The following is a 14,760-nucleotide window of genomic DNA, read 5'->3' as shown; positions in this document are numbered from 1 at the left end:
CCGAAGCCCGCTGCGGCGGAGGCGGCCGCGCCCACGCTGCGCTGCCTAGTACTCACCGGCTTCGGTGGCTACGACAAGCTGAAGCTGCAGCAGCGGCCGGCCGCGCCCCCCGCGCCCGGGCCGGGCCAGCTGAGCCTGCGCGTGCGAGCCTGCGGCCTCAACTTCTCCGACCTGTTCGCGCGCCAGGGCTTGCACGACCGCCTGCCGCCCCTGCCGCTCACGCCGGGCGTCGAGGGCGCGGGCGAGGTGGTGGCCGTGGGCGAGGGCGTGGCCGACCGCAAGGTGAGCGCGGGTCCGCTGCGCCGCGAGCCCCCGGCGGGCCACACCCCGTCGTGTTTTCTGGGAGACGGCAGCAGCTCGCGAAGCCGCTGCACTCCCCAGGCGGGGCTCGAACCCGCGTGTTCGCGCGCACAGCTTCCCACCGTTCTGGGCTGCTGGAGTGCCCACCACGCCCGGCTTTGTTTGTCTGTGTTTTGTGGCGCCGGGCCCCGGGCGTAGGACCTCGCCCAAAGTGCACCATGGCTCCGGCCCAGAACCGAGCCCCCGCCAGAACTGAGAATTTGGGGTGCTTGGAGAATGGCATTGAGTATGCTGGCGGAAGGATAGCTTGATGGCCCGGTCCCTGACCACTTCCGAGTCGTGGCCACCGCCCCAAAACTAGAGGATTAGGGGGATAATGACATCCACGCACATGCACGCCGTGACCCGGGCACAGCGCCCCGAATCAGCCAGCCTAAACCCCCTGCCCTCCAGACGCCCAGGCGACTGCTTGGTGTCGCCTGGGGTGGGCGGGGCACTGCCTCACCGAGTCATGCGCAGCCTCTTGGGCGGTGCACGCCCTTCGCGGGGCGATCTTTGTCTCCCGTGACCACGCGCCCCCCTCCTGCGGTGACTCAGCCGCCCCGACCCCGCTGCGCTGGGACTTCCAGCTGGACCTTGGCCTCCCTGCGGGGACCCAGGCCTCGAACCCTGGGCGGGCGGGGTGGGAAGGGCGGCGCTGGGCAGGTTGGCCCAGCTCTGCCAGTCCTTTTCTCCTTTAGTGCTCATCTGGGCCGGGACCAGGACACAGGATACCTCTGGTGACCAACTTTCTGAGTGCCGTGGGGCGTGGCTCTGAAAGTCATGTGTTTAGGGTTCAGGGCCAGCTCCGGGCCCTGGACGGGGGGCTGGGATTTATCGCACAGCCAGCCCTCTCAGAGCCTTCTCTCCCTGAGTCCAAGTCTGGCCCCACCCGCCCCACGCCTAAGGCACGCACTCAGAGAGGAATGTTGGGGAGGGAGGTACAGTTCTGGGTGCCCAGCGGGGCCATCCTCTCCCCTCCCACACTTTCCGCTGGCTGAATACAGGAAATCGCAAGACTCTGCTGTAAGAGCTGGACTGGGGCGGGGGCGCTTCCCAGCGTCTGGGGGCCGTGTCTGGTGCTGACCAGCAGCCTGCTGGGCAGGAGCTGTCACCCTGAGGGAGCCTCCTGCCTGTGAGGCCCCACACCCCCTGGCCGCCATCGGCCCAGGCTGGGGCACTGTCCCGTCCTGGGAGCCGGCTTCCTTCCCGCTGGCGCTGTGCTCCAGCAGCTGCAGGGAAGAGGCTGCAGCTCTCTGCAGGTGGGCTCTTCACTGGGTCGGGCGTGAGGGTACAGTGTAGGTCAGCGGAGCCCTGACCCTCTCCCCCTTTGACCCCCAGCCTCCCCTTCCTGGCTGGAGCCAGGCCAGGATTAGGCTGTCTCCCCTCATGCTGGTCCTGCCCAAGGCCCAGGCGCCAGCCTGCGGGGACCTGTTTGTTATCTTTGCTCCTTCCTTTCTGGGGTCAGGGGACCTGGGGTTCCTGGCCTTGCCTAGCCTGAATCTGGCTGAAGGTTTTCTGGGTCCCCAGTGCTGGTGACATGGCTGCACCCAGCTCAGAGGTCCCTGTGCTGAGGTTGGCCCTTACACCTACTGGTCTCTTTCTTGGTTAGTGGGTTATTGGACAGTGCTGATGTCTTCTGTTACTGTCAGTGGGCCTGGTCCCTGAGAGCCTGCCCAAGAGCTGCTGGGCTGGAAGACCCTGAGCGAGTCTTTCCACTTGAGGCTCTTCCCCAGCTTTGCAGATAAGAAAGCTCATTAATGGGGCCGGGGAGATGGCTCAGTAGAATAAGTGCTTCCCTGGCGAGCGCAAGGGCCTGAGTTCAATCCCTGGTTCTGCAAAAAAAAAAAGAAAGCCCATTACTTTGTCCAGGTCACACAGGCTACTGGTGGAGGGTGCAATGCTCCCTGGCCTAACCGTAGCTTCTTACACAACCCCGGACTGCGGTCTGTGACCTGAAGATAAGGGGAGGGTCTGCCTCGACACTGATGGAAGGATAAAGGGTTTCCTTGGAGACAGGATCTCACTGTGTGGCCCTGGCTTGAACTCCTGCTTCTTTCTGCCTGAGCCTCCTGGTGCTGGGATTGCAGGCGTGCACCCCAGTGCCTGGCAGTGGGGCGCTTCTGTGCCGGGTGCTGGGGCAGGCCAGCCACGAGAGCCAGGAAGCCGGGCTCTTGCCCTGGTGCTGTTGTGACCTGGGCCCTGCTCTGGTCTCTGCCGGGGTGGGGCAGGGGAGGAAGTTGGGGGAATGAACAGGTGAATGACTGGTGGTGCTCTTCTTCCTTTCGTCAAGGTTGGGGACCGGGTGATGGTGCTGACCCGGTGGGGCATGTGGCAGGAGGAAGCGACAGTCCCAGCTGCCCACACCTTCCTCATGCCTGAGGCAATGAGCTTCGAAGAGGGCGCCGCCCTGCTGGGCAACTACCTGACAGCCTACATGGTCCTCTTCGACTTTGGCAACCTGAGGCCGGGCCACAGTGTCCTCGTGCACATGGCTGCAGGTGACCATCCCCCACCCGGCCTCTCGGGCTTTGCTCCGCAGCCCGCCTAGAGTGTTGCTGTGGCAATGGCAGGCAGCCTCGGCCTGTGGTGTCCAGAGGCTGAGGCAGCGTTGCCGTGGTAACGTGCAGGCTCCAGGTGAGCCTGGTGTCCTTGGCAACAAGCCCTGTCCACTCGGTCCTCTCAGCCACCCTCCCAGGCTTGGCTGTGAGGAGCAGGAGGCTGGGCCCCAGGGTGTGACCGGCAGTCCCGCAGCCCCTCCCACCGAGCCTCCCTGCAGGTGGTGTGGGCATGGCCGCCCTGCAGCTGTGCAGAACGGTGGAGAACGTGACGGTGTTTGGGACGGCGTCCGCCAGCAAGCACGAGGTGCTGCGGAATAATGGGGTGGCCCACCCCATTGACTACCACACAGTGGACTATGTGGATGCCATCAAGAAGATCTCTCCCAGAGGTGGGCAGGGCAGCTCAGGGCGGGAGGGGTTCCCGGCGCAGAGCCTCAGGCTGGGCTGTCTCCCTCCATCTGTGACAGGCGTGGACATCGTCATGGACCCTCTGGGCGGCTCAGACACTGCCAAGGGCTACAGCCTCCTCAAGCCCATGGGCAAGCTCATCACCTATGGTGAGCTGGCCGCTAGGGGCGGGCGGGGGGGTGTCTCTGGTTCCTGGCTGTGGGGAGACCTTAGAGCTCCGGGGGGCGGGTGGCCCTGGCTCACACGTGGCTGCCTGCCTGGGGGCAGCCTTCTGTGGGCCTGGCGAAGCCCTACACCCTGCGCTCTTGCTGGGGGTCACTGCCTTCCTTCAGTCCACCTGGGCTTCTTTGGGGAGGCCGATTTCCACTGCCAGGCCTGCTTTGTGCCGGGCTTGGTGGCACACGCCTGTAACCCCAGAACCCTGGAGGCGGAGGCATGAAGACTGCTCTGTGTTCAAGATGAACCTGATCTATTTCACAAGACCCTCTCAGCAGTAAGAACGTTTAAGGGGCGTTCTGGCCACACACTGGCTCCTGTGAAGGGTATACAGTCACTGTGTCTGCACACGTGGAGTAAGAAGAACAAGAATGAAGTCCGTTTATTTATTTAGCACAGGGTCTTGCTGCCTAGCTCGGAGGCATAGGGATGCTCCTGTCTCAGCCTCCCCAGTGCTGGGGTTACAGGTGTGCGCTACCAAGCCTGGTTTTGGGGCGGGCACCGTGCACCCGGGGTTCTGGGCTACCGAGGATCAAACCTGGCTTCTTGTGCTTGCCAGGCAGGTGCTGAGATGGCCAAGCTGCCTCCCCAGTCCCCCAAAATGAAGTAAATTGATTGATTGATTTTGGCGGAACCGGGGATTGAGCTCAGGCCCTTGCACTTGCCAGGGAAGCGCTTATTCCACTGAGCCATCTCCCTGGCCCCTGAAGTAAACTTAAAGATTAACAGGCACCTCATTTTCTGGGCCACCTTGTAACTCTCTTAAGCTTTTCTTCCTTTCAGTACAGTTTTTCAGGCTGGGGCAATAGCTCGGCTGTCTAAACGCCTGCCTGGCAAGCGCAAGGACTCCAGGTTTAGTCTTCACTACTGCATGCTGTGCTGGCCTCAGGATCAGGCCTGGTGGTGCTCACCTAGAATCCCAGCGCTGGGGAGGCTGAGACAGGAAGGTCACTAAGAGTCTGAGCTGCGTAGCAAAACCCTGTACCAAATTAATAACAGTAATAATAATAATTCGGTTTTATTTTTAAGTCTGAGACAGAGTCTTGCTATGAGTTCAGACTGGCCTTGAGCTCACTATGTAGCTCAGGCTGGTCTTGAACTCTCAAAAATCCTCCTGCCTCAGCCTCCTGAGGGCTGGAGGTGGGTGGGGGAGGCGGAGAGGGAGGGAAATTAAGGCAGTTTCTGAGTCAGCCAGGGTTGGGATCCCTGTCCTGCCTGCCACTCCCTGGCACCAAACAGGGTGACAGCCCCGGGGCAGGCAAACGCAGGCATGGAGCCTGCATCACAGGAACCCTTCCCCATCCCGCAGGGGTGGCCAACATGATGACCGGGCCCAAGCGGAACCTGATGGCCATGGCCCGCACGTGGTGGAACCAGCTCAGCGTCACGGCTCAGCAGCTGCTGCAGTCTAACCGCGCTGTGTGTGGCTTCTACCTGGGTGCCCTGGAAGATGACCCGGAGCTGCTTGGCCGTGTGGTGGCCCGGCTGCTGGCCCTGTACAGCCAGGGCCACATCAAGCCCCACATCGACTCTGTCTGGCCCTTCGAGAAGGTGGGTGTGAGGGTCCTGCCAGGAGGACCAGGGCTCTCAGGGAGAGTCCTCAGTCCTACCGTTTTTTGGGAGGCTGAGGCAGGAGGGTCCCAAGTTAAAATTCATGTTGGGTGGGTGAGACCATTTTAAAATTAAAATTGAAAGAGGCTGGCGGTGTAGTTGTGTGTGCAGGCCCTGGATTTAATGCCCAGGATCACAAAAAAGACAATTCCTGGGGAGCAGGGTGCGGGGACCCCTCCAGGTGGGCCCTTAGGGGCTGGATGGCATTGGAGCAAAGGCTCCTCTTCTGCTCCAGGTGGCCAACGCCATGAAGCAGTTGCAGGAGAAGAAGAACGTGGGCAAGGTCATCCTGGTGCCCGGGCCAGAGAAGGACTAACTCAGGCCCAGGGCCGCACTGGCCTCCTGCCCCGGCCCTTCCTGCCCCCGGGGAAGTGACCACTCAGATGTATGGGCCCTGCCAAGGGCGGGGCAGAGGCTGCTGTTTCCGGCCCCAGCCCTCCCCGGCCACTGCACTGCGCTCGTGCCAAGGTTCCCGCTGTCTGCCCTGTGTGCCCCTGCCTCAGCTTCCCTCCTAGTCCCACAGCGTCCAGCCTGCGCCCGCCCCTCCTGCCATCAGCTCCAGCTGCCAGAGCACAGCAGGATGTGTCCATCTCCGGGCTTGAGGCTGCCTCTTCCAGGCAACCTCAGCCAGCCCCAGCCAGGCCCGGGGCCCAGGTCCCTGCACTGCCTGCCACTGAGACCTCGCGATCTGCTCAGTGCCTTCGCACCGGAGACCTGTGCTGTGAGGCGGGGTCCCTGCCCGGCTCCGCCTGAGCCCCAGTGCCTTCCCGGGCCCCGGAGCTGGCTCCTGCCCCACTCCGCCCTGGGCAGCACCAGCCTGGTGCGTTTGCCCTTGGCCTGCCCTGCCCAAGGAGGCAGCAGAGCACAGCGAGCGCTGGAGAGGTGTTGAGGCTTCAGCCCCAGAGTTGGTCCTTATGGGGACAGCGAGCAGGAAGGCGCTGGAAGCTGATGCCAGGGCTGCTGCCCAGCGCAGAGGCCAGGAAGGTGGCCTCGCGGGAACAGGCCTGCAGCTGCCTTTGTGTTTGTGTCAATAAAATGCCAAACCCAGCGCAGTGTGGATGTTACTTGTGCAATGCGGGACACTCGCCCGGCCCCCCGGCCTCCTTCAGGCCACACCCCAGCAGCCCTTCATCTGCATCCCTTAAGGAGCCAGGCAGGACACCGACCAGGCAGCAGGCACTTTACTCCCATCCTGGACCCCGACCTCTATCCCGAGGTGAACACGGCCAGGCCCTGCTCCCCGGGGGGCACCACGGCCACCTCCGCCACCTCTCCGCCGCCGTATGTGGGCTTCTGGAAGTGGACCTCTAGGATGTCATGCAGCTGGGGGCCATCGAGGACATCGGGAATGCCCAGCACCAGCACAGAGCAGGGTACCGGCTGCCAGCGGATCTGCGGTGGGAGCCGGGGTCTCAGCCAGAGGCTGAGGAGGGCGGTGCCTGGAGGACTGCAGGACAGTGGGGCGCTGGCAGGCAGGGCGCTCACCTGGGCCTCCTCGATGACCCCGTTCACATAGGGGGTGACTCTCAGCAGCACCTGCTGGCCCCCCAGCGGCACCTGGAACCGGCCGAGCTGGCAGAGGTGTTTGGCCACTGTGGGAACAGTGAAAGCCAGGCATGGAGGCTGCCCGTCGCGGGCCTGGGCGCCTCATCCCGGGGCCTGGGGCCTCACCTCCCTCGTCAGCGAAGCCCAGCACCACAGTGCCACCGGGCAGCAGCTCACGGGAGTCCACGTCGCCACCTCCGTGCCGGGTCTTGCTGAAGAAGAGCTCGAGCTTGTCCAGTAGCGTCTCTTCGGTCAGTGGCAGCCCTGCTGGCAGCCCGCTCACCAGCACATGCTGCCTGCTTGCCACCCCCGCCACCTGCGGCACACGGTGTCACCGAGGGCCCCCAAGTGTCCCCCTGCCCTGCGCGTCCTGGCTGCGTTACCTGCACGCCGAGCACCGCGGGGCAGCTCCAGCGGCCGCACGCGCACTCGCAACACTGTCACCGAGGGCCCCCAAGTGTGCCCCTGCCCTGCGCGTCCCAGGTTACCTGCACACCGAGCACCACGGGCAGCTCCAGCGGGCGCACGCGCACGCGCAGGCAACACTCCTCCAGCTGCACCTGGTGTAGCTCCCGCCGCAGCACCTGCTTGGCCACTGGGAGGGAGGAGAGGGCTAGCAAGGCCCACCCCCCCTCCACCACGCCCTCCCACTGGGAGGGAGGACAGGGCTAGCACGCCCCACCCGCACCCTCCACCTGCCCAACGCACCTTGTGGGTCATTGAAGGTCACCAGAGCAGAACCCCCTGGGAGCGGACAGCACACCCGGAGTTCAGAGACCAAGGACTTGGCCACTTCCCGGGCCTGCTTAGTGTGTCCCCGGAACTCCAGGGGTGCCTCTGGCACTGGGAAGGGGACCTGTGTTGGGAGAGGGTCTGAGGGCAGCGTCGCGGAGGAGAGAGAAGATGGCCCAGGTGTGCCATGCAGGATGCAGGCCAGGCCCATGCAGGCTTACAGGCACGTTGGGCTTGTTTTTTTTTTTTTTTTTTTTTTTGCAGAACCGGGGATTGAACTCAGGGCCTTGCGCTTGCCAGGGAAGCGCTTATTCCCCTGAGCCACCTCCTCAGCCCCTTCACTTTGGGTTTCTGAGACAGGGTCTGGCTATGTAACCCAGGCCCGCCTGCTGCTTACTTGTCCTCCTGCCCTATCCTCCCAAGAGCTGGGGTGACAGGCGTGTGCCACTATAGCCGGCCTTTGTGCAGTGCTGGGGACTGATCCCAGGACACGGGCACCCCACCTCCTACAGGACCTTGCCCAGGCCTGGCTGGAGGCTGGCCTGCTTTCCAGAGAACACGGTTGAGGTTCCGAGGCTCCGGGAGCGCAGAGGTCCCCCAGCAGCAAGCGCAGCCCTGCCCCCTGCGGGAGGCCCAGCTCTTCCCCAGACCCACCGTCTGCCCCGTGACCCTGAGTCTGGGGGTGACACTGGCGTTTCTTTTCAGCTGCCGGAGCTCTTGCAGCCTCTTCTTCAGCCTGGCCTGATCCTCCAGGAGAGCGGAGAGAGCCTGAGAGCAGGAGGGCAGGCAGCTGCCTCAGGCACCAGTCTGGGTGGACGAGCCCCACCCCCGCACAGGGCTGGGCCTGGTCACCCCAGCACCAGTGGCTGCCTCGGTGGGCCCTGGCAGGGCAGAAGTCCCCTCCACAGCCACGGCTGCTTCATTACTGCAGAGCTAGAGTTCAACAAACTGAGGAGAAACCAAGAGCCGTGGTACAAGTCTAGAACTCCAGCACTCTGGGAGACTGAGGCAGGAGAATCTCAAGGTCAAGCCCAGCCAGGGCCGTTTGAAGAGACCTTGATTTAAAATCAGAAAAAGGGGGCTGGGGAGATGGCTCAGTGAAATAAGTGTTTCCCTGGCAAGCGCAAGGGCATGAGTTCAAACCCTGGTTCCGTAAAAAAATAAAAATAAATAAATAAATAATAAAATAAATAAAATCAGAAAAAGGGGGCTGGGGAGATGGCTCAGTGAAATAAGTGTTTCCCTGGCAAGCGCAAGGGCATGAGTTCAAACCCTGGTTCCGTAAAAAAATAAAAATAAATAAATAAATAATAAAATAAATAAAATCAGAAAAAGACGTGGGGACCTAGCTCACTGTGAAGGTTCTGGGTCCACCCCAGTGCTGTGAAAATGGAAATGCACAATCCCAGGCAGGGCCCACCCCCTGGGGACTGGGGGGCACAGTCCCCAGGGCTAACAAGCCTGGTGGGGCTGGGGCTGCCGGCCAATGCCCAGCACTCTTGAGTCCCTGCACGTGGCTGCGCCCTGCGGAAGAAACCCAGGCGGCTCCACCTGGGCCACATCCCTGGCTCACTCTTGTTTTTATTTTGAAACATCTTGCTAAATTCCCTGGGCTGGCTTCACACTTAGCAGTCGCTCTCCAACTCCCGAGCAGCTGGGATCTTGGCTTGCGCCACCATGCCCTAGGCTTGGGGTCGAGCCTTGGACCTGGTGCACTCCCAGCATTTCCTGAATCCTGGTTGTAGGTCCCAGGCTAGCGTCTCCACCTCCGTGGGCAGAGCTCTGAGCCTTGGGCTTCGCGTGATAGGTAAGTGCTCTATCACTGAGCTACACTGCCAGCCTTTCAAAATTTTTTCATTTGGGGAGCTGGGTGTGGTGGCACACATCTGTGATCTCAGCACCAGGGAAGCTGAGGCAGGAGGATCACGGAGAGTTCGAAGTCAGTCTGGGCTACATAGTGAGCTCAAAACCAGCCTGAACTGCATCTTTTTTTTTTTTTTTTTTTTTTTTGAGGGATGGGGTTGCTGGGAATCAAATTCGGGGCCTTGTACCTGCCAGACTGGTGATGCGCTATTGAGCTATATGCACCTGGCCCCCAGCCTAAACTACATAGTGAGCCCATCTTGCTAACTTGCTAATTTCCCCCAACTGGGTTTGAATTTACAATCCTCCGCCCCAGCCTCCCAAGTAGAAGGCTTGGGGGGGGGGGCATGCTGCCGTCACTCCCGGCGGAGCTAGGGCTGGGCCACGGGGCGCTCTGCCCGCGCACCTTCACCTCCCTCCAGCTGGGAAGGCGTGATGCCCTCACACCAGGCTCCACCCTGCCAGCCCGGGTGGCCTAGCCTGTCCCTTATCTGCCACTTCCACCAAGTGGCCTTTCAGCTGCTGTGATCTGGAGCTGGCCCAGTGACACTGATCATGCGGGAACAATCACAGCTCTGTGGCCAGGGCTGGCAGAGGCCTCACGGCTGTGCTGGGAAGCTGCTGAATGGGGTCCCCTCTGACATGGGGGCTGCTGGGACAGTGTTGTCCTGGCCGCCTCCACGTCCCCAGGATGATGTGCTGAATGAATGCAGCGAATGAATGAAAGGGTACAGGCCTGTTGTGGAGGACACTGAAGAATGCCAGTGTGGCGCCCACAGGTGGCGCCTGCCTGTGATCCCAGCACTCGGGAGGCTGAGGCAGGAGGATCCTGTGAACTCAAGGCCAGCCTGGGCTACACTGAGCTCAAAGCCAGCCTGAAAGGCATAGCAAGACCCTGTCTCCAAGAGACAAAAAAAGAAAAAGAAAAATGAAATGTCTTTATGGAATATACAAAGTCTTCAGTCCCACTTTTCCCTTTTATTTTCCTTTAAATTTTTTTTTTTAATTTTTATTTAAGGGCTGGCAAGATAGCTCAGCAGACTAAGCGCCTCCTTAGGCAAGCTCATGGACCCGGGTTCAAGCCCCAGCCCACATGCCACGCCAGCCCCGCCCCCAGGCATGCTGAGCAGGCCACAGAGACCAGCTGTGGTGGGGCACGCCTGTAATCCCAGCGCTGGGGAGGCTGAGACAGGAGGGTCACTAGGAGTCTGAGCTGCGTAGTGAGACCCTGTAGCAAATACATTAAAAAAAATTGTTTTTTGGTACTGAGGATTGAACTGGAGATCTTGTGCTTGCCAGGCAGGCACCTGGTGTGGCTAAGCGACATCCCGGCCCCTTCTTTGACTCTCGATCTCATTGTACACCACGTTTGAATCCAACCCAGGCCTGCTGTACCCCAGGCAGGGGCTGCAGAACCGGAAAATGAACTCAGACCCTTGCACTTGCCGGGCAAGCTCTTATTCTACTGAGCCACCTCCCCAGCCCCTCGATAAACATTTTTTAAGAACAAATTTAAGCAGGAAGCTTCAATTTGACACCGACAGGAAATGGACACACTAGCGAGGTCCGGGCCGAAGTAGGACGCTGAGGCCAGTGGGCGGCAGGATGCAGGCCAGCCTGGGCAACAGCACGCTGCAGCCAAGCAGGAGAGCTCAGGCTGGGCTGCCGCAGAGCCCGGGGGGCAGGGAGGAGGCCCCGAGTCCAGCCCAACTCCCTAAACAAAGCCCAAGGCCAATCAGGCAGGGACAGTGGGAGGAGCCAGGCGGTCCGAGAGAACCCCGCTCTGGCTCCCATCCGCAGGGGGCCGCGATGAGAGCCAAGCTGGGTGGGCTTCTGGCAAGAGCAGAGGAAAAGCATGTGCAAGCCGGGCTTGAGAACACTCTGGGAGGCTGAGGCAGGAGGAGCTCAAATTCAGCTTAGCCTGAACAGTTTGATGACTTCATGAAACACTGCCCTGAAATTTAAAAAGGGCTGGGGATGTAGCTCAGTGCACAAACAAAAGAACAAGGGACAAACGCACAGGAGCGCGTTTCATGAGGAACAGGCTCGCAGCTGAAGCAGGGAGTCCAGCAGGGGTGCACCCTCCAGCCAGAAGCTGCCCCCATGCGGGGAGGGCACCGAGGCCACCTGGGTGGGCGCGGCGAGTGCCAGCCCCCGAGGGCTCGGCTTGGAGAGCAGCAGCCCGCAGGGAGTTTAGCAATTTGGTGGCATTGAGTTGGGCAGTTACAAAAGTCACCTTGTCATGGGAAAGCAACGGAAGCTGATGCCAAGATGCCCCCGACTTGTGGCAAGGGCAACCCTCAATCTTTTGACTGTGCAGTGGCAAGGACACAGTAGGAAGTGAACTTTGAACTCTGTCCCCTTGCTGGACTACGGGTAAGTGACATGATAATTTCTTATGACACCAGGAAGTCATTCGATCCGCAGGGTGAATAAAGGACACACTCTACAGAAGACAGAAGATGTAGGGAATGTTAGGTGGAGTAGATGCATTTTTGATTTATGGGTTTTTATCTCTGGGCCTTTTGAGACAGGGTCTTTCTCTGTAGTCCAGGCTGGCTTTGACATCTTGGCAACTTTCCTGCCTCGGCCTCCAGAGTGCCGGGATTTTAGGTATGCACCACCAAAACCAGTTTGCATGGGTTATCAGGGCTGGGGATGCAGCTTAGTGGCGCAGCACCTGCTTCTCAAGCGCAAGGTCCTGAGTTCCATTTCCGATACCAAAAATAAATAAATATATGTTATTGAAGAGTATTTAAGGGGCCCAGCAAGATAGCTCAGAGGACTAAAGCACCTGCTTAGGCAAGTGCAGGGATGCCAGTTCAATCCCCAGCACCACATGTCACACCAGCCCTGCCCCTAGGGCAGGCTGAACTGGCTGTAAAATAAATAAATAAATAAAAAAGATAAAAAAGAGTTTGTTTTTGTTTTTGTTTTTAAAGAGTATTTAAGGACCCAAAAAAGGTCTCATAATAAGCCAGACAGCAATTTTCTTTAACAGTGCCAGGGATCAAACCCTGGGCCTTGGGGCTGGTGAGATGGCTCAGTGGTCTAAAGCACCTACTTGGAACAAGCTAAGCAAAGCACAGGGACTGCGGTTCGATCCCCCAGCACCACATGCCAACCCGCCCGCCCCCTGGTGGGCTGAGCTGGCCACACACACACACACACACACACACACATAAATAAATAAAAATTAAAAAAAAAAAAAAAAACCCTGGGCCTTTGTACTGAGCTACATCCTGAGTCCCCTTTTTTATTGAGACAGGGTCTCCCTAAGCCACTTAACTGCCCAGGACGGGCTTGAGCTTGTGACTCTCCTGCTCCAGCCTCCCCTGTGCTGGGATTCCAGGCAGGGGCCACTACCAGGCTCCAGTTCAGAGGCAGCTTGACTAAACTGCCGCGGTGTCCCAAACTCACAGCCTTTTGCTTCGGCTCCCAGGATCTGGGACTACAGCAGAATGTCACCTTACTGGCTTTACTTAGGTTTGTTTGCGGTGCTATGAATTGAACCTCAGACCTTGCGCTTGCCAGGCAGGCACCCACGCTGCTAATCTACATCCCCAGTCCTTTACTTTTTTTTTTTTTTGGTGGTACCAGGGATTGAACTCAGGACTTTGTGCTTGCCAGGCAGGTGCTTATGCTGCTGAGCTATCTACCTAGCCTCCCCAGTCCTTTAATTATCCTTTTTTTTTTTTTTCCCCAGAACCGGGGATTGAACTCAGGGCCTTCCGCTTGCCAGGGAAGTGCTTATTCCATCTCCCGGGCCCATCTTTCCACACTTGTGGACACAGAAACATTCCAAAGATAGAGCCCTTTGCTTGTGACAGACAGGTGGGGCGCGAAAGCTGAGACGCCTGGGCAGAGGCGGGACCATTCCCTCAGCAGCAGCGTGGCCAGGTGGCTGGTGTCAGGTGCTCCCAATGCTGAGTGCCCGCTGGGCACGCACAGGCGGTGAGAGGTGCTTAGCTCCTGGGCACACCTGCAGCCCTGGAGAGGGTCACGCTGGCAGGGAGCAGAGATGCTTGGGTGGGCTTCTCCAGATGCAGAAGTCCCCCAGCCGTGCACATGACAGCATGCCTGTCATGCCCTCACTTGGGAGGCTGAGGCAGGAGGATGGGAGTTCGAGGCCAGCCTTGGCTATGTAGTGGGTTCAAAGCCAGCCTGAGGGCTGGGGGGGGGGACAGCTCAGTGGCATAAGCACCTGACTGGCATGTGCAAGGTCCCGAGTTCAATCCCTGGTACTGCCAAATAAATAAATAAAAAGAAATCAAAGCCAGCCTGAGCTGCAGCTTGCTTCAACCCCATTATATACCCTTCTGTGCTGAGTCACTCTGGGGCTGGCTCTCCAGGCCCGCCTCGCACTGGGTGGGCCCCCGCGGCCCAGGGGAGGCGATCCAGCCAAGCTGAGACAATACACGGACCACTACAATCCACTCCTTGTCAACTAGACATATTTCTTTAAACCAGGCTCCATATACAGATGGACATATAATTGCACTTAACATTGTCATAACTTTCCTGTGTATAAACAGAAACGCAGATATCCTTACCAAAAGAGAAGGCAAGTTTTCTTCGCTTGGCGCTTACGTTTTAACATTAACACAGGTTTAGTAATCTTTAAAAACTGGTACAAAATCTATCCATATTATAACATAACCACATGGGGGGAAATAGCACAATTATAATCCCCTTTTCTGTAGCTGATCGCAGGTTTGCAGCTGGTATTTAGACTGCCTTCTTCCACTACCCATTCAGCACCCGTGGGCCCTCGGCAGGCACCGCAGCAGGCTTGGTTCTGGCCCTGGGGTACTGACCCACACCTTCATTCCTCAAGGCTCTGGACCATGTGTCATGGTGCCTGCATGAGGTTGTTGGACGTTCCCGTTCACTTTAATCATTTAGTGGCCAGCTGAGCGCGCCCTGCGGGGGAAGCTGGCGCGGCATGTGGTGCCAGGGACCTAGGCAGGCGCCTTAGACGGCCGAGCTCTCTGCCGGCTCCATGCCCTTGGACGAAGGCTGGCGCTACTGAGGAGGGACCTCCTGCACCCCACGTCTAGCCTTCCTGTCCTCCACTGTGGAGTGGTAATCCAACCTCCCGACAACGCCGCGACTGCTCTTCGGCTTGTCCCCCCGGGGCACCCTTAGCTCCGCGCGCTGGCCAGGACTCGCGGCCCGCAGAACGCAGGGCTACCCGCAGGGAGGGCCCCGCCACCGCGGCCAGCTCGCTCGCTCACCGCGTCCAGGGCTCCCGGGGCCTGCGGGGCTTCCATGCTAACGACCGAGCTCTCGGCGCGCTTCCGGCCGCTGGAGGCCCGCCCGCCGCCCGCCGCCCGCTTCCACTTTCGCTTCCGCGCCCGGACCTGCGCCTCGCGGCCTGGGCGGGGCTGCCCTGCCCGCCGTCCCCGCCCGGACAAACGCGCGGCCCGACCCAGAGCCACGGTCGGAGCGAAACCCGCAGGGCGGCGCCCCCTCGAGTCGGTTC

At 59.9% G+C, this 14,760-nt stretch overlaps 2 protein-coding genes across 2 annotated transcripts in view; one reads left to right on the top strand and one right to left on the bottom strand.

The window, feature by feature from the left end:
* The window catches only part of Vat1 (vesicle amine transport 1), an 8,185-nt gene extending 1,976 nt beyond the window's left edge, over positions 1-6,209 (top strand). Inside the window, exons 2-7 of the mRNA XM_004633923.2 lie at positions 7-282; positions 2,633-2,840; positions 3,119-3,289; positions 3,368-3,457; positions 4,834-5,075; positions 5,371-6,209. Of these exons, the coding sequence (XP_004633980.1) occupies positions 7-282; positions 2,633-2,840; positions 3,119-3,289; positions 3,368-3,457; positions 4,834-5,075; positions 5,371-5,451 (1,068 nt within the window). The 3' untranslated portion in view covers positions 5,452-6,209. The remainder of the gene's footprint in view (positions 1-6; positions 283-2,632; positions 2,841-3,118; positions 3,290-3,367; positions 3,458-4,833; positions 5,076-5,370) is intronic.
* A 92-nt stretch (positions 6,210-6,301) lies between these two features.
* Ifi35 (interferon induced protein 35) lies at positions 6,302-14,605 on the bottom strand. The gene is made up of 7 exons (XM_023717942.1): positions 14,513-14,605; positions 8,067-8,180; positions 7,389-7,536; positions 7,169-7,275; positions 6,807-6,996; positions 6,621-6,727; positions 6,302-6,527 (listed from the first exon to the last, which is right to left on the bottom strand). Exons 1-7 carry the CDS (start codon positions 14,546-14,548, stop codon positions 6,342-6,344), a joined length of 888 nt encoding a protein of 295 aa, XP_023573710.1. The 5' UTR covers positions 14,549-14,605; the 3' UTR covers positions 6,302-6,341.
* Positions 14,606-14,760: the final 155 nt, after the last annotated feature.

The sequence above is a fragment of the Octodon degus genome, unplaced genomic scaffold (genome assembly GCF_000260255.1).
Source record: "Octodon degus isolate 3935 unplaced genomic scaffold, OctDeg1.0 scaffold00056, whole genome shotgun sequence".
Taxonomy (NCBI): Eukaryota; Metazoa; Chordata; class Mammalia; order Rodentia; family Octodontidae; genus Octodon; species Octodon degus.
The sequence above is the reverse complement of the archived record's forward strand: the minus strand, read 5'-3'. Positions and strand labels throughout refer to the sequence as shown.

Coding starts and splice junctions, on each gene's coding strand:
- Ifi35 (XM_023717942.1), bottom strand. CDS start 14,548: ATGGAAGCCCCGCAGGCCCCGGGAGCCCTGGACGCG. Junction 8,181..14,512: donor CCCCGGGAGCCCTGGACGCG/GTGAGCGAGCGA, acceptor TCCTGCTCTCAG/GCTCTCTCCGCTCTCCTGGA. Junction 7,537..8,066: donor TCAGGGTCACGGGGCAGACG/GTGGGTCTGGGG, acceptor CTCCCAACACAG/GTCCCCTTCCCAGTGCCAGA.